Source organism: Pecten maximus, chromosome 2 (assembly GCF_902652985.1).
Source record: "Pecten maximus chromosome 2, xPecMax1.1, whole genome shotgun sequence".
NCBI classification, from domain to species: Eukaryota; Metazoa; Mollusca; class Bivalvia; order Pectinida; family Pectinidae; genus Pecten; species Pecten maximus.
In genome coordinates, this window is record NC_047016.1 from 45,548,786 (window position 1) to 45,567,149 (window position 18,364).

At 35.6% G+C, this 18,364-nt stretch overlaps 1 protein-coding gene and 1 long non-coding RNA gene across 2 annotated transcripts; both read left to right on the top strand.

Annotated features, from left to right (window-relative positions):
- The first annotated feature begins 7,572 nt into the window (after window positions 1-7,572).
- Window positions 7,573-8,850, top strand: LOC117341666 (complement C1q tumor necrosis factor-related protein 7-like). The gene is made up of 2 exons (XM_033903537.1): window positions 7,573-7,759; window positions 8,477-8,850. The coding sequence occupies exons 1-2, from the start codon at window positions 7,573-7,575 to the stop codon at window positions 8,848-8,850; spliced, it is 561 nt and encodes a 186-aa protein (XP_033759428.1).
- Window positions 8,851-11,141: 2,291 nt separating this feature from the next.
- On the top strand, window positions 11,142-13,921 carry LOC117341481. The gene is made up of 2 exons (XR_004535643.1): window positions 11,142-11,202; window positions 13,183-13,921. It is a non-coding gene; the product is annotated as an uncharacterized LOC117341481 (long non-coding RNA).
- The last annotated feature ends 4,443 nt before the right edge of the window (window positions 13,922-18,364 follow it).

Consider the following 18,364-nt stretch of genomic DNA (forward strand, 5'->3'; position numbering starts at 1 on the left):
GACTCTGGCCTGACACCCCTGATACTGTGCCAGGTAAGTTTTAGGAGCCAGCTACAGGTACTGCCCTGGGTTCACAGAAATACCTGTGTCAAAACAGTCACAGGGCTTCGAATGATGAAGCTGTGCAAAGCAGGGTCACAGAGTTATAACCTCAGGCCAATTAACAGAACAGTAAGATTATCTCCTGACTGAAGGAAGGGATTGTACATGTAGCTCCATTTGAGAGGCCTTAATCAGACCAAAATTACATGTATAAACGAAATACAAGTGTAATTAAGGTGGAAATGTCAAGATAAGTTGTAAAACCATTAACAAATTGGTTAACAGGTTTAAGAAGACAAACTCTATTGAAATGAAGTCATTCTTTACTGAAATTAGAAAGTAAAAATAAGCTGTTTCTTATTACATTGTAAACTGTCTAAACCGTAAGTCATTGAGACCAAACGTATTGGCCGGTTTATACAGGTGTCCGGTATGTAGAGGTACAATGTTAAATGATACAAGTTAAAAAAAATTAATGCAAATCAAATTAAGAAATGATACAGTTCTTATCTTGTTATATTCAAAAATATAAAGACATTGCTTTAAAAAATTAGTTGTAAAGAAAGAGATTAAAATTTAAAAAATGAATAATTTCAGTGTAATTCAAAATGGTATAATGAATGTAAATTCACCATTTCCCAAAACCAACCTTATAGCCTTATACCCGTAATTAGTACACATTGTTCTCGTCCAGGAAATAAGATTATAGAGCCTGAGGTAAAATTTGCCTCAGGGCAGTTGGACGCCATGTACCATTTACCTGTAAAACTGACCTGTTGGAACTACATCGTTTTCCATTCCCATTCAGTCAATATCTATCATGATATGTGTCACTCATATATTGTATGTAACAGATACAGGTCATGAATGTACAATGGTTGTTCAAGCCAATTATAAAATCATAAAGTTAAATGTTCAAACTTAAAAAAAATTGCATAAGGCCCGCTGCAATTGGTGTATGGAATGTTTGATAACTATTTACTTAACTCAAACATGAAAATTATACTAATCTATGTTGATTTACATATTGACCTCTCATACTCTATACATGCTTTCATTATATCATCAAAGACATAAAGTAATAGTACCAGTTTGAAATAATTTTTTTTCTCAAATATTTTTTTTATATTAATGACTTAAAACTGTTTTAATATTATAATACTGTGATAGGAATGGGCAATCATATAATTTCAAAAATGTCAGATATCGACCGTCACAAGTCTGCACCTATATTCTATATGACCTTGGTATAGGTCAGCCTGAGTTTCCTCTAGCCTTGACACCATACCAGACATGGTGTCAATGCCAGAGGAAACTCGGGCTAGGTAAAGGTAAGGTGTGATGACCAGTTTCCATCTAACAATTAAGGGGGTCTTTATCTAGTTAGATGACTGTGTGTACACCTGTCCAGATCTTCACACCTTATGAGGTAAACTTGGAGGAAGGGGTCATTATTGGAGTCAGTGTAATCACGCTTGATATACAGGTAAATATTGACCTGGAAGTTGGGGGGGGGGGGGGGGGGGGAGGGGTGTATCTGATCTAACTGTTAAAAGAACTCCATGTATGACCTGGATTTAATGAGGCAGGCATAACAAAAAAAAAGTTGGTTTACCAAATAGAAATGTAAATCTGATGTTAAACTGTAAATCAAAATTTGACATTAGATCCAGAATATGCTATCAAGGTGATAAAAAAAAACTTTCTTTTTTGTTGTATGTTAAGATAAATATAAACTGTTGGAAGAAAAGTATTTGAAATATATTAAAAACAGTACTTAGTACTTCGAGTACAAGTTAGTCCAGTACACAATCAAACTCTACATTTTGAGAGACCACAATCAACTTACCAAATACATTTTTGTTTATTGCCAATTTTCTACTAATTGACGTGGCTTGTTAAAACTCTTCAAATCAAAGGAATGCTATCATACATTTTTCAACAAAGTGCCAGATCTATTCATTTTATATAGGGTTAACTAATAGAAAAAATCAATTATATTAGATGCTGTTAGTTAACCAACGAAAAATGAACCACCAAAATAATAAGATGATATATACAAAGAAAAAAAAGTAACACATATCTTATTGTTACATGTTTAAGGAGTCTTATAATGTATAAACATTATGTATATATGTACTTGGTTACAGGTACATGTGATACATGTGGACCCAGGTAGGATTGGGGCCTGATAGGACTCCAGGTAAACTTGGAGTGCACTCCGAGTGCACTCCAAGTTTACCTGGAGTCCAAACGGAGTGCACTCCGAGTCCAAACGGAGTGCACTCGGAGTGCACTTTGTGTAACCTTTAGTCTACACTCAACTGTATTTGGAACAGTGTGTCTGCGGAGTAACGACATCGCGGCATGTCGAGTTTCCAAATGAATCAGTGTGGTTACTAATGGACGACAGCATGGTAAACTGGTCCGACAGTGTGGTAAACTGATCCGACAGCGTGGTAAACTGGCCCGACAGTGTGGTAAACTGGCCCGACAGTGTGGTAAACTGGTCCGACAGCATGGTAAACTGGTCGCACAGCATGACTTACTATGACATGTTAAGTGTAGTAACCTTGTGGACGACAGCGTGGTAAACTGGTCGCACAGCATGACTTACTATGACATGTTAAGTGTAGATCTAGTAACCTTGTGGACGACAGCGTGGTAAACTGGTCGGACAGTATACAGTTATCAAATGGGTATGAGGGCGATAGTGATTTTGTCAGCCCCGAAGCAACAACTGTTGCACGAGGGCTTTAGCCCGAGGACAACCGTTGTTGATGAGGGGCTGACAAAATCACTATTGCCGAATTACCCCATTTGATAACTGTATTATTATACCTTTACGTTTTTTTTTTCTCTATAGGCCTATAGATGTTTGTGCTGGTATGAGAATCTGCTAGATAGTCCTCCACTAACTTGATAGACGTTTGTATGACGCTTTTAGTGTTTTGGCTATCTCTGTCCGTTAATAATGACTCGATCTCTACGTCTGTGGCGTTTTGAAAACGTGCGTGTTGATCCGTGTTTGACAGTTTCGTGAGAGAAAACAAACTGTTAGGCTACCGTCTGCAACAACAAACAATCTGTGTCAATTAAGCGCTTGCATGTCGTTTTGTCTTTCAAACGTTCTGACGACGTTACAGCAGGGGGGGGGGGGGGGGTGACAGTTTGCCGTGTGACAGTTTTTTCGAACTGTCACACGGTGTGATAGTCCTGGAAACACATGCGCAATCCTCTCGAGGCTGATAGTCAAATTATCACATTACTTCTATATATAAAAAAAAAACGTAAAGGTATAATAACATGGTGACAGTTTGCCGTGTGACAGTTTTTTCGAACTGTCACACGGTGTGATAGTCCTGGAAACACATGCGCAATCCTCTCGAGGCTGATAGTCAAATTATCACATTACTTCTATATATAGAAAAAAAACGTAAAGGTATAATAACATGACTTACTATGACATGTTAAGTGTCGTGACCTTGTGGACGACAGCGTGACTAACTATGACATTGTAAGTGTATGGATGACAGCGTGGTAAACTGGCCCGACAGCGTGGTTATCCATGACATGTTGGAATTAGTTAATGCTATTAATGATAAATAGCAGCTGTGTTTAATCACAATCCAAGCCTTATGGATAGGGTGTGATTTAACACAATTGCGCAAATTGGTAATTTCCGGAAATGGATAACATAAAAAAAGGATACATGCACCGTTCTATTTCTGAACTTTTCAACATTGACTTGTAATGATAGGGACAAAAAGTTCCAGTGTACTGAGAGAGAGAGAGAGAGAGAGAGAGAGAGAGAGAGAGAGAGAGAGAGAGAGAGAGAGAGAGAGAGAGAGAGAGAGATAACACACACTGCCTGTCAATGACTACTGACTGTCGGTTTTGTATATCAGACACTAAATAGTACAGTCGACATATCAGGAGCAATAATTTTTTTCATCGCCATTTTCTTAAGCACTCTTCTAAGTGATTTCATTGGAACGAAAATGAGTGTTATATTAAGTTCTTACACACCTCATGATGTTTTACGATAAATGGCCTGTGACATTGTCTTTAATCTGTATAGTTTACGTACACGGAACTGAACAACCTGCTGACCTTAGTACAAGTAGTACAGCAGATAAGAGAAAAATACTGCATTTTGTGGTAAAAGCATGAAACTTGGTGTGAACAAAGTTAATAACCAAACAAAACATTTCAGATATGGACCCATCGCCAAAAAGCCCTACTTCCGGTAAAATCCAAGATGGCCGCCGCGGTATCACAAAAACAAGATTTTAGGCAAAAACAATGGTTGGATATGTTGTACATCATGTATTATGTAATAAAATACTGTTTATTAACAATCTATTAAGTGTGCAAACGAATCAACTTATATTTCATTTTTTTTTTTTTTTTCTTTAAAAACCTGAACTTCCGGTTTTCCTTTAAAATTGTCACAATTTTCTCTTTTATTGGAACAAAAATATAATCAATTTTAAAAGGACATTGTTTGTACTAATATCGTGGAATTTACTGCTATGAAGCAATATTAAATCTTATAAACAAGCCACATTTTGTGAAACTAAATGCATTTCTACTTCCGGGTTTCAGGGCGAATACATTTGCAAATTAAAAAAAAAACTTCACATTTTGCTTTCATACTACTAAAACATGATTTGTACCATACATCAATAGTTGCCTACCAAAATTTTCAATGTTGTTTTTGTGGCAAGATGACTCACATGACTTGTTTTCGTTTGGATTTCCAGTTCCTATAAGCTAATATGGAAAATTGTCATTCAACTTCCGGTTTTATTTTATCATTTTTTTTGTAGTTAAACCCCAGGGTAAAAGTCAACTTCGACATTATCAATTTGACTTCAAAATTTATTGACGTTCATCCTGTTCTGCTTAATTTCCATTCCATTTTACAATCTCTTTCAACATTAGTTATACCACAGGTACACATAGCTGTGTACGGAAGTGAGGATTTTGCACATTTACATGCTCCTCTGCAACCTTACTTGCAACCACAGTGTATCAGTTCTTTAGTAAACGATGATTATTCTGGCAATGAAATCCAGAATGGCTGTAAAATGTGCTCTGTATCCTTCCAAGGATTTCCGGCTTAGGAACTTTCTGTGTATGATGTAGGGAATTCGCCCACACGACCCCCAACACCCAACTGGAGTTGAGGGTTGCATGTTAGCGTGTTGTAACAATTTTTCTAGGAGAGATCGATTCACTTATGGTCACGCGCGAAGAACCAGGGGATTGACCTTGTCAACATATCTATGTTTAATTCAAAATTACCTTTTCGGATGGCTTTGACAAAAAGCAAGATGGTAAATTCAAGTTTAAACGTTGACAGCCAGTACTTAAATTGTGGTCTTTCGTTTGTCATTCTTTGACAACATTCATCTAAACAAAATTGGTTGTTCTTCGAAAGATTCTGAATAGTTGCCATAGGCTGAGGTCATCAGTTTATACAAAGCAATTACAGTTAGCTGGTGTGCTCTTCTCGTCCTCGCTACATGGGAAGCTTTAAGAAAGGAATATGCTGTACCAGAAGAGGCTACGTTCGCCTGTGCTAATGCGAATGTCTATCCCGATCCTTCCAACCAGTCACTTACTTATTTGAACAGGCCCATCTCAAAATGCAGGCCACCAAACATTACAACGAACTGGTTGACGCCATATGAATCGGGCCAAATCCACTGTATCTGTTTCGCAAGCTCATAGAGCGGTTGACCAAGTGCGATAAACGGAATTTGTCCTGGATTTAATGACTGCACACATTTCCTGATGATCGTCATTGAGTGTTTAATCATGGTCACAGACTTCGATTATTCCTCAAATAACGACAGAAGTACTGACACATCCGGGTTACTACTGGATGAAGTTCCATGTGTTGCATGGAAAGCTCTCCATGACACAGCTGTTGATTCTCCCAAATCTCTAGTTGCTTCTCGTTTTTCTGAAGCCACCTGTATTCGTCTTGCAATGGAGTAGAAACGTCGGCGATATCCGCCCTGAGGTCGTCTATTGGAGGTACAGCCGGAAATTCGTCTCTAAGAATACGGGTGGAACATTTGAATAAGACTGAAGAAGACTTGACGTGATGCGAACAGATATGCCAACATCGGGAACCTGTCGTGCCCTGGTCTGGCCTCAGATGTGTGCTGGAAAAGTGATATCCCTGTCCCAAGAAAAGAATCATCAGCTGTTAAAACGTCAGTTTTCAATCTAGGAGGGCAAATCATGTCATCCTCCTGATATTTCCGGTACAGGAAGTTTGTTATCTTTGTTGGCAAAGATAGTACTCTGTCGTATGAAATGCATATTCCAAGATGAAGCAAGCTGTCAATAAATGAACGACTACGAGTTTGGCAATACATAAGAATACCTACATATACAGGTAGAGGTGTTTCACGCAATACCGGAAACACAGATATTATCATGCATTGTGGTTCGGCAGGATAAGCCTTGTCTCGTGTGTTTTCGACATCCTCTGAGAGATTCGTTTTCGTTGTCAGCTTGATGATGGCGCTTCTCAGCTCTGTCTACTTCTTCATTGTTATATTGTAAACTGCAATGCTTCTGTCACTTCGTATGTAGTGAGTTTGCAAGTCCACTTTCATCATCCAAAGCACTGATGTCAATGTCACTTTTCAGGTAACCAGGTTCCTCTATCTTCATGAAATTGTAGCCTGCACCCGCAACCTTTCATTTTGAAGTGGCTGGACACTGTAGTGCTTCTTCAGTTTCTTGCTGACAGTTAACGCATCGCTTCAGATCCAATTCAATTCGAGAATTGCCATAAAGAATAAGGTCAAACTAATGTTCTTAATTTCAGGAATTTTGTTGAATGGGATTGGAACCTTTATTCATGTAGGATTTATAGAAGTGTTCCTTAACTCCAAAGACTTTATTTCTATCATTAGAAGATACCAACAAGTCTTAAATGTTTTCGAACAAATTCTAGAAAAAATGTTATATTACTACATGCGCCTCTTCTGCAGTTAATGCAGAATTGCACTTGCTGCCCCAATTACAGGATAGTAAAAGGCGACTAAATTTGGAATCCTGTCTTTCACTTCTCTTCTAATGTCTCCCTTGAGAGCACCACCCTTTTGGCCTTTGCGCGTTCGCCTCTGGAAAGGTTAGCTATATGTAATTTACTGCGATAGGTGGCCGCGGCCGCCATATTAGATTTGAACCGGAAGTGGTGTCTGGAACATGTTGTAATAAAATGGAAAATGGTGCTTGTATATTTCACATTAAAAAATATGATAAAATTGAAAATATATGATCCAAGCAAAATATGTTGTTTCAATGGTTTTAGGTATATGTGTCCGCCATCTTGGACTTTTACCGGAAGTAGGGAATTTCGGCGATGGGTCCATATCTGAAATGTTTTGTTAGGTCATAAACTATGTTCATGCAAAGTTTCATGCTTTTACCATAAAATGCAGTATTCATCAGAAAATCGCTAGTTAGCTGCTGTACTAAAGGTTGGTAAAACTGGAATCTATGATTGGAAGCTTGGCGCGCGACCGAGATGACAATGAGCGCCGTCTACAGGCCGTCGAGGCGTCCGCACGAAAACAGAAGTCACGCCTTGAAAATGAACTGGTCAGTGTCCAATTAGAATTGTCTACCCTTCAACACAAGTATCAGGATTTAGTTTCACAGATAAAGACCTCTTCCATGAAAACAGGTACGCAAAGCCATCAGAAATACAAGATATGTATCTGTTATTTAATAAAGTTTTTTGTATTCGTTTCATGCAAAATGATGTTTGAAGCAACGACGACGTTTGACAGAGTACACCATAAGAATGTGACAATATAGCTATTTCCGTATATATACAGCTAGTAACTCTTTAAACTCTTCATTATGGAATTCCACAATGTTGGTTCCTAGCATCATTGACGAGGCCTGGGAGGACGAAGCAGTTCTGTATTCATTGACTAATATTTATGCTTAGTTAATACGTAAACACCTAAGATGGCTCATATACGGTTTCTTGTTTCAACTACGCTTTCTATATTGGACTATTACATGTATATAGTATTATAAGACTCTTTTGGCTGTAATTAAATTGAGCTCTATAATGAAAAATAATCGTGAGCGTAATAATTTAGAATAAAGAGTTCACAATAGTGTTATTACATGTGTTTCAACCGATATCAATGACTGGCGTATTAGTTTCAAATTATGAAATAAAATATCACATATACATATTCTTCTGTAAAATACAATACCACACATACACCAGCGCACCGACCGCTTTTTATTTTTCAAAACCTCCATCATTATTCAAGCAAACTCATTCATTTAGGCCTTTCTGATAGACCCCCATATGAAGCTCATTACATTTTCATTTATTTATTCAATTAATGTATCATTATATATTTTATAATTCGCATTTCAGTGAGGACGAGTGATGATGCAGCAGCATCATCACTCGTCGCCAGTCTCAGTAACCGTACGTCACATTTGAATCATAACGCTAAAATCGTCATGGATCACGTGCTCACCAATGATGGGGATAGCTATAATCCACAAACAGGTGTTTTTACGTGTCAACAGCCGGGCACTTATGTCTTCTACATCACCATACAGGTAGAACATGGACACAGATTTGGGGCGGAAATCGTCAAAAACGGGGAGGTGATAGCCAGGGTTTTAGCAGAACCGATGTACTCCCGGGCTTCCTCGTCCACTTCCGTGATTGTAAACCTATCGGTCGGGGACATTGTGTACGTCAGGTCAGATGGAAATTTTGACAACACAACGCTTCAATAGACGAATACTTTTCCAGTTTCTCAGGATTTCTGATTGAAGTCGGTGGATGGGTTAACTTTGGAAGCGGTTAGCTTTACAAAAAAATCTTATTTCTGTTTGATCAATGAATGGTATAAAATAAAGAAACGTGTTTTTCCGTATTTTGTTTAATTAATTAATTAATTTATTTATTTGTTTGTTTATTTATTTATTTATTTATTTGTGATCAATAGTTATATCGTACTAAGCGACGATGTAAACAATGAATGTACGTCAAAATTCGAATCGGTTCACATAATCACATCTAGCAATATATACGAGAAAGCTGCTAAAAACAGTAACTCACATATATCGAACCTGGCTATGGTTCAAATCCACGGAAATAAATCGACGTCAAATATCTGCCGTAGTTTTAAAACCATAACGGACGGAATCTTTCTTGTTAGACCATTACTGTAACAATGACACAGGTGATGGCGGCGATAAATCTGCTGTCGTCAAAAAGTGTCGTCTGCTCACCTTTATGACAATGACATTCGTCTCCGTGATGTCACAACGTAAAAGTTGTTCAAGTATTATCTTCATAAACTTCTTGTAATTGAACACAACGACCTTGTTCAATAAATCGTCAATCGAAAATTTTGTTATTACTTTGTTATTGCAATGTTTCGTGAGCCCCTTTGGTTTTAAAGTAATCTGTTCCGATTAACTGGTCGTTGAATGAACGAAGGAACATATTTATTTGACAAAAAGAATTATTCGTTTTCCTCTTCAAGCAAAAATAAAAATTCAGCATTCACACACTATAATTCTTAAACGAAGGGAAACTGATGACCTCCACAGAGGACACAGTGTAACATTTATCCAAGATTTACGAATATGTACGAGTTTCGTCTTCATTAAAGCAAACGAAATACATGTACATAAATTATGTATTTGAAACAATTTGCTAAAATTCCTCATGTCAATATGAAATATAAACCTGATGCATGTTTGTTTTTGTTTTTGTTTGTTTTTTGTTTGCTTGTTTGTTTATTGGGGGGGGGGATCCAACAGCCAAGCCGATCTGGCGTAAGACAACGATATCCAGTGAGGATAAATATTGAATAGAGTGTATTATCAGCAAATATGAGCTTATGTGGCAAATACTTTTATTTGTATAAGAACGTAAAATAATACTGAACAAGTTTATTACGTATAACCTAACGTAAATGTACTCTTAACCAGTAGTTACTACTCTAAGCGATAGGTAATAGTATGAACACTGGAAAGCCCTGAAGGCCAGCGTTAATTAAGATATAGGAGAGTTAACCCTGTCAACAGTTACCGTTGATTACGACTGTGAGTGCAACAGAGAGAAGATCAGGTGTATTAGAGGTGTGCATATGGCCGCAACGTGATGGCAATATATTTGAAATTTAATTATACAATTGGGAAGCATGGATCAATATAATATGTCTTGTTTAAAAGTAAATATTATGTATTACAAAATCTCTTCTCTTAAAAAGCTGTCTCATTGCACAACACCTTTCATTGCAACTACTGCTCCTTACATTCCTCACTAAGTATTTCGTTTTACTCATTCTTTCATACCTTCGCAGTAAACTGCTCCTCCTCCTCCTCCTCCTCCTCGCAGTAAACTCCTCCTCCTCCTCCTCCTCCTCCTCCTCCTCTCCTCCTCCTCCTCCTCCTCCTCCTCGCAGTAAACTCCTCCTCCTCCTCCTCCTCGCAGTAAACTCCTCCTCCTCCTCCTCCTCCTCCTCCTCGCAGTAAACTCCTCCTCCTCCTCCTCCTCCTCCTCCTCCTCCTCGCAGTAAACTCCTCCTCCTCCTCCTCCTCCTCCTCCTCCTCGCAGTAAACTCCTCCTCCTCCTCCTCCTCCTCCTCCTCTTCATCATCATCATCATTCACTTTGCAACATATACAGGTAGCAAATCTTCTTTCATCTCTTCCAGGCTAGATTTACAACGCTACTACATAGCGACCAATATATACCCAAGTATTTATCTCTTTTACAATAGACACAACATTATTTATAACGTGCTCAAATATACACATATCGAAACGGACTTTCTGATTCATATGACTATACAGTTCTTATATCTTATTTACTTTAACATTTCGACTGGTACCAAAAGTTCATTGCCAGTTTACCTGTGTTTTAATTATATAAACATAGGTATATTAGGTCCCAGCTTGTCTGATGTTCAAGTGTCAAAATTTACCTGCTGTTTATCTGGTTGACAACATAGGTAAACCCTCGGGCTATTTTCTCATTAGAGTTTCACTGGAATTAAAATTCGTCGACTGTCATTGCCATCAACTGACTTTGATCAGGTAGCATCGTCTGTTTACTTGGACTTATAGAGAAAAGGTAGGTACATGTGCTGACAGTTATTTTAATATGGTCATTTAATATCAGACAATCATTTCAAATACAACATCAAATCATAATATTTTGTGGAAGAAATTAGATTATATTTAAAACGTATCTGCGCAAATACACGTATTTTAATTTTTATGATACTAAAATCATACGAAATGTCGTTAAAACATTGTAACAATGCAAATATGGTTATTGGAAAAATGAATGATAATGTTGACTTTTGAAATTAATTAAGCATTGATGTCATTTTTTTTTAGTTTCATCGGGGTATGAAACAAATTTTGTTTGCAAACTGTATGAATCCGCGTAGCGGATTCTTACAGAAGTTTGCAAACAAAATTTGTTTCATACGCCGATGAAACTAAAAAATAATTGACATCAACGCTTATAATTAATTTTTGAAAATGATGTTCTAATTTAAAACATGTACAATTTTACTGGTTTTAATGGGGATTCTTTTTCTCAAATCAATACGCAACGTCAATTGTCGTATTGTGACGTCACATTTTTCGCGCCATTCTCGGAATTTCTTTCATAGAAGAATGAAAAGAATTTTTCGACCAATCACATTTGAGTATTTACCATGAAAACAAAGAAAAATTAATTATAATAATTTAAAAGCAGTTAGTTAAGAAGAAAATTTTCCCTCTAAGTAAAATTTCTCGTAAAACACAAATCAGATCACTTTGCCACAGATTTTTGTTTTTGTTGGTGCTTAAAATTTGCTGAGATTTTTTTTAACGCAAAGAGAATTTTAAGCTAATCGCTCACTCTGAAGATTCGATATCAAGGTTATAGAAATCTGAATTAGATTATTTGTACTTACGACATAAAAGTTCTTACTGGAGGATAGAAGAGTCTTAACAAGGTTTTGTTTATCATGTTAAGAAAAAAATGTCTTAAAAATGACAATTTTGAAAAAGCGCTTGATATAGTTAAGATCTTAAGTGAGTTTTAATTTCTTATGCGTTTTTATGAATCGAGTAATAGAAGACTCGCGAAAATAAAAACGAGTTTAAAAAATCTCATTTGAACATATTTTAGATACTTCTATCATATAATCCAGAAAACTTACATTTTGACAGATTTTAAATCAAAATGTGGAGGACTTAATCAAATAGAGACAGCCATTTTGTTGTGCCATTCACAATTAATGACGTCACGTCATTGTCTATACGATAATCGATTTCTGATTTAATCAAATGACTAATGATATGCTGGTGTGGATAGGTAATTAGAAATGACAATAGGATTCTAGTACAATAGGTGTATCATGTATTTGTTGTTTTACAGTCATAAACAATGAAACCAAAAGAATATTACATTTTGTACATTGTGCTGGGAAAAGGGTTTAGGAATACAATAGGCTTTTAGAAAATGATCTCCTGCGAAACATCAAACTTCATTCAATTAAAAATCCTATTTTATAGTTTTTAATTATTAGCATTTATAGTTAAAAAGCTTCAATTTCGACATAAGTATTGAAATAGTCTTCTTTGCTAAACTGCCTTTTGTTTCTACCCGAACGTTAATACACCAATACCTGATGGAATCGTAAAGATTTTTAGCAGGATTTTTTTTTTTTTTTTTTTTTTGCAGACAGTACGGTCAGTTCCAGCATTTGTAGAAATCCAAACACAGATTTTTGAGTTTAAGCATTTTTGAATTACGCAAATCATACAGCTCTGATATAACGGAATGATGTTGAGATTAATGCCATATTTGCATATTTTGCATTAATCATGTATTCATAAGACTATTATCAGACAAAACTACAAGAACAATTATCTTTGTTTACAATCCTTATTTCCGGTAGTAAGACAACACCTTATGAAAAATCCGAAATTCCAAAAACCAGGAACGATTTTCTCATCTTTTTTTAGAAAAACGCAAAATAATTTGTCTTTTGAAACTTTAAATATTATTGTAACTGCTACCTTTCCAATCATTTGCTTTTTTATCTTACAGATCCGACATTTTGTATTTACGTAGAAATCATCGGACACTCATTCCCTTCCCTGACATGACTGCGGATGCTTGAACTTGATTAAACTAAAGAAAAAACAATATTTCTAGATGTCCTAAAGTGGCATACACGTCATATCTTCTGGTACAAGTAACAATACAGCTTTCAAAGAGGACATCATTTGTTGATGATACCGGTGAATTATATTGAAGTTATCACGTTGGTTGAAATTGCTTACTTCCTTTTTTCTCTCTTTTACGCTCATGTCATTATTGAACTGAAACGAAAGTCTGACGTAACACAACTATATAAAACTGCTGCTAACCATTTGAAATGGTCCTCTGTAAACATCTGCTGTTTGTATTGACATGCGCTGTGATGTGTTTATGTGTTTCCGGCCAGTTTTCGCCGAGCCTGATCAGTCAGTTGGTCAATAACTTACAGTTGTTGATTTCCGGGCCGAGTCCTGAGCCTGTAGAGGAGAAAAAGACTTCCATTGTGCCTATTGCAGCTCTCGCGACCTTTGTTGTTTTGTTGAGGTCGAGAGGGAACTTTATCAGTCCTTACCAATGAAGCAAAGAACGGAAACAGGAACTCGACTAAAATCAATATAGACTGAATGTGACAAAATTGATATGTTTATAATTATTCTTTGTCGTGTACATGTCATTTCATCTATATTTTGACATTTGCTTCCATTGTATAACAGCTATTTACCAAAATAAACTTATTTGAATAATATCTAATATGTTTTGTATTTTTATCAAAAATATTTTAACAGTGTTTAAAACATCGTAGGACTCAATTGATCTTTACAGAGCATCAAAGATGGAAGAATCATTTTATTAAGTCCTTTTTATACAAATTTTATATTATTCAATAATAAATTGAAAACACATACAATTACATAGAGATATATACGTAAATGGTTGAACAACAGGCTAAGCCTATAATGGTCCTTGTCAGGGTATCAATTATTTTTCTATATAAGTTATTATAATTATATTGCAATTAACTTCATTCATGTATTTCTGAAATATTATAAATGACTTTATTTGCTACATTTTTTTCTTTTATACTGATGTGTTTTCATTCTTCTTTATCAAAGATTATCATTACAAAAAAAAGTAAATTTATATCAATCACTTTTGTTTGTCCCGATGGAATAGTAAAAATGGTTTTGATATTTGAGGGAATCTTGAAATCAACGTGATCCGTCAGGTGACCGCATACCCTCTGACCTCAAATCAGAAAATCGAATCCATGCAGTCTTCGCGAAATACCTACTGCACTAGCCTCTGATTAAAACAATTTATGAATGTCAGCTTTATTCCGTTCCAGTTCAGATATACAGCAATTTGTAGCATTCTTACCTTTACAAGCATATAGAGAGGTCAATAAGTGTAAATCTATCTGTTACCTGAAGGCAAGGAAATTGATACTATATATCCTTGTATGGTACCAGTATGTCTGACCTTGGTGTTTACCTGGGCGACACGAGCTCTGATTCGTGTATAACATTCTTAGAACTTTAACCAGTGGTGGTTAAAATATCATTACTAAAAGATCCATGTCGCACTAATTCGATAGTAAATCATCTTCCAGACATATGTATTAATTGACGGACACATTCATAAAAGGTACGTATTTTATGCAGCGTCTTTATTAGTTTTATCTAAATCTTGATTTAGTAAGTATAGCACTAGGTTGGCTTATGACAAGAGCCTTTACAGAAATTAGTTTAATCTTAAGAATAATTTCGTATCAGATTAATTAAAAGAATATTATACTTTGGGAAGGGTAAATGATTGCACATTACGTATAATTTGTTTTAAATCTTGTACATGTATATTGCTAAATATACATTGTATTTGCAAACCTTTTTTGGAAAGTATAATATTTCATGAGCATCAAGAATTTCATATATAAATATGAAAAGTACATACTATTCTTATATTAATAAAAGAGACAATCAAACATATATTTAAGCTATCTTAACAGAACTTACATGTGATTGACATTCACATAGACATACCTATGCGAAAGAAACAGAGCAAATAAAACGCAATGCCATCACTGTTTAGTATTTAAACTGGACAATGTACAGGCAGAAGTGTCACACATGTGCTACATGCGTGGCATTTTTCATGCGATTTTCACACGATTTTCATGCGTATATCATATGATTTTCCACACGCATGATTTTCGAATGAAAAGTTCATGTCATCCACATGCGATTATCATGCGATTTACATGTCTACTTGACACGCACGAGAATCGCATGTCTTGTTGTTACATGCGAGATACATGTGAAATTTACATGCGTGTATCACAGTAAACGTTTTATCCATGTGGCATATGTGTGGCACTTTTGTCTGTGATATCTTCAAATTCCCGATAATTATAGTTCCCCTCTATCCACCGTTGAACGTATGATGAATAATGAGAACGTCTCAGTATATACATATCGCATGATCTTTTTAAATAATTCAGTTTGCAAAAAAGTATGAAATTGATAAAATCACGTGGTAAAGGCAACTCGCCTTTATATATTAATTGCTGTTCAGGATGTTTTGAATTTTCTGATATTCCTTCTGGGTGGCCGCAATGTAGGTGTCTAGCATCAGGGATGAGTTTCTAGAAGAACAGAACAGCGATATGGGGCGGTTGTACATTCACTTAACAGTTTAAACTGTATCTGCACTAAATTCGTCACCCAACATACATTTGTATACTATGGATTTTGGATAAAATAATCCTGACTTCTTTTCCATAATTTAAACTGATACAGAGCTTGTTAACAAGTTAAACATATCAAAATTAAGTGTATTCGAATTACAGTGGATTTGAAGAAGATCAATCCCTGTCAATATCTCGCGAAATAGGAACATTATGAAAATATTATTCCAAAGTGTAAAAGTTTTTATCAGAATATGAAATGGTACACCATGCTCATTGTCACATACCCAACTGTTCTAATTATAACAGGATCAATTTAGCTATTCTATGTATTATCTATTACTATACTTAAAATAATATCATTTTATAAAATCTTGTTTTGTTTTTTCAATATTTACAATCTCTCCTTGTAGTTGTGTACGTTTCTTACAGCAGGATTTTCCACTAATTATTTTTTCATTTTAAAGCAATTTCACACAATTCAAACATTGTTCAATTCCGTGGCTCCTCAAACAAACCTAAAATGATTTCATTTGATTCAATGCCTCCATTCACAAATTTATTTGAAATAAGTTTGGAAAGTTTTGTTGAAATGTTTAAATACACGATAAGCGTAACCACCATATAAATATTAAATGTTTTCGCTTTTGAAAATGTCTGCTTGTGAAAAAAGATCTGTAAAATCTGTAAAATATGAAGATTTATATGGTATGTTGATATCGCAACCATTTTCCAGTAAAATGTTGACGATATCAAGAAATTTGTCGATATATTGATGGAAAACTGGGAAATGTTTACGGGAAACAATGTGGCACAAGAAACATACTGAAAACGTACATATTTTAGCGGCACACTTAATTTCGTTTGTTTTTTTCCCGTTAAAGGCTTGCGCTAAACCATGGTTGTACTGTTTAAGTTATTATTTTTTGTTTGTTTTTTGTTTTGTTTTTTTTTTTTTTTTTTTTTAAATTTACTGTTAGATATTTTGGAAATACCAATTCATCAATTCGTCCTTTTTCTTGAAATTAAATACGCTTACTGTCGTGTTTCAGCGGAGGGTATAACATCATGTTTAAATGTGTGTACCAAGGAACACTTTATCAATGCTTAATTATGAATACATTAAATTGATATGTATATTATTTTAATTAAGAATTCTCTGAGGTTTTTATATCTTTTATGAAATGTAATCTTTTACAGAATACACACCAACAGCATTCATCACTTTGCTTTGTGGAATTATTGGAAGTAATCGGGCTATGTAAAGCGAAATATATCATCTATAATGAACTGCCATTTGAATCCCAGCAAGAGAGATGGTAGCTGCTACCTTGTATACAATGGGAAGGCAGTGACAATGTTCTTATGACAATCATCATCTATATATTATTTGTTAAACGGAACAGAACTTTGTTTGGTAAGGACACCCTTGAGAAAATTAACCATTTCAGATCGACATTCTATAGGGTGTTAAATCCAGTAGAAATCCTTCATTGTCTAAACAGTACAGATATACTTCAAAGGACAGGCCAAATTTTTATATCTACCAACATAACCGGGAAATGTCGCCAACTCGCCACTTGTTGTTTATTTGTTGTTTCTCCTTCCTTTGTTGGAGAGTTTCTGGTCAATTCTCGCCAACCTTGATCAACCAGTTGGTCGGTAAACTACAACTGATGATAAGTAGCGCTGCCAGTCCCGTCACAGGTAATGAACCACCAGCAGATGACGATACTCTTATTTCTGTGTTTATCGTCGTTCTGGGATTGGCAATCTATAATGCAGTAAGGGAGAATGGACTCTGATTTTTCCCTGGCAATAAAGATCTTAACATAATGTTAAACTGATAATATTCCCAATTTCTTCAAATCTTTTACATCATATTGCTGAGAATGCCAATGAATTTGAAGGTAAGGTGTAGCCGACATTGGAAATGTCATGGAGGTCTTCGATCTTCAGCGGGGAATTATCGTATTTCTCAGTGAAGCTTCAATTTATTCAAACAATTACATTGGAGAACCTCGCCTGTGAACAAAGGCATTGAACTGAAGACATCAATAAGTGAATTCGGACAAACAACTTCCACTGAACTCAAGACATCAATAAGTGAATTCGGACAAACAACTTCCACTAAACTCAAGACATCAATAAGTGAATTCGGACAAACAACTTCCACTAAACTCAAGACATCAATAAGTGAATTCGGACAAACAACTTCCACTAAACTCAAGACATCAATAAGTGAATTCGGACAAACAACTTCCACTAAACTCATGACATCAATAAGTGAATTCGGACAAACAACTTCCACTGAACTCAAGACATCAATAAGTGAATTCGGACAAACAACAACCACTGAACTCAAGACATCAATAAGTGGATTAAGACAAACAACTAGCACTGAACGCAAGACATCAATAAGTGAATTCGGACAAACAACATCCACTAAACTCCAGACATCAATAAGTGAATTAAGACAAACAACATCCACTAAACTCCAGACAT

What these genes read in the sequence shown, in the direction of transcription:
- LOC117341666 (XM_033903537.1), top strand. Translation starts at nt 7,573, where the DNA reads ATGATTGGAAGCTTGGCGCGCGACCGAGATGACAATGAGCGCCGTCTA. An exon ending in GACCTCTTCCATGAAAACAG is followed by an intron (nt 7,760 to 8,476) that starts GTACGCAAAGCC and finishes TTCGCATTTCAG; the next exon opens with TGAGGACGAGTGATGATGCA.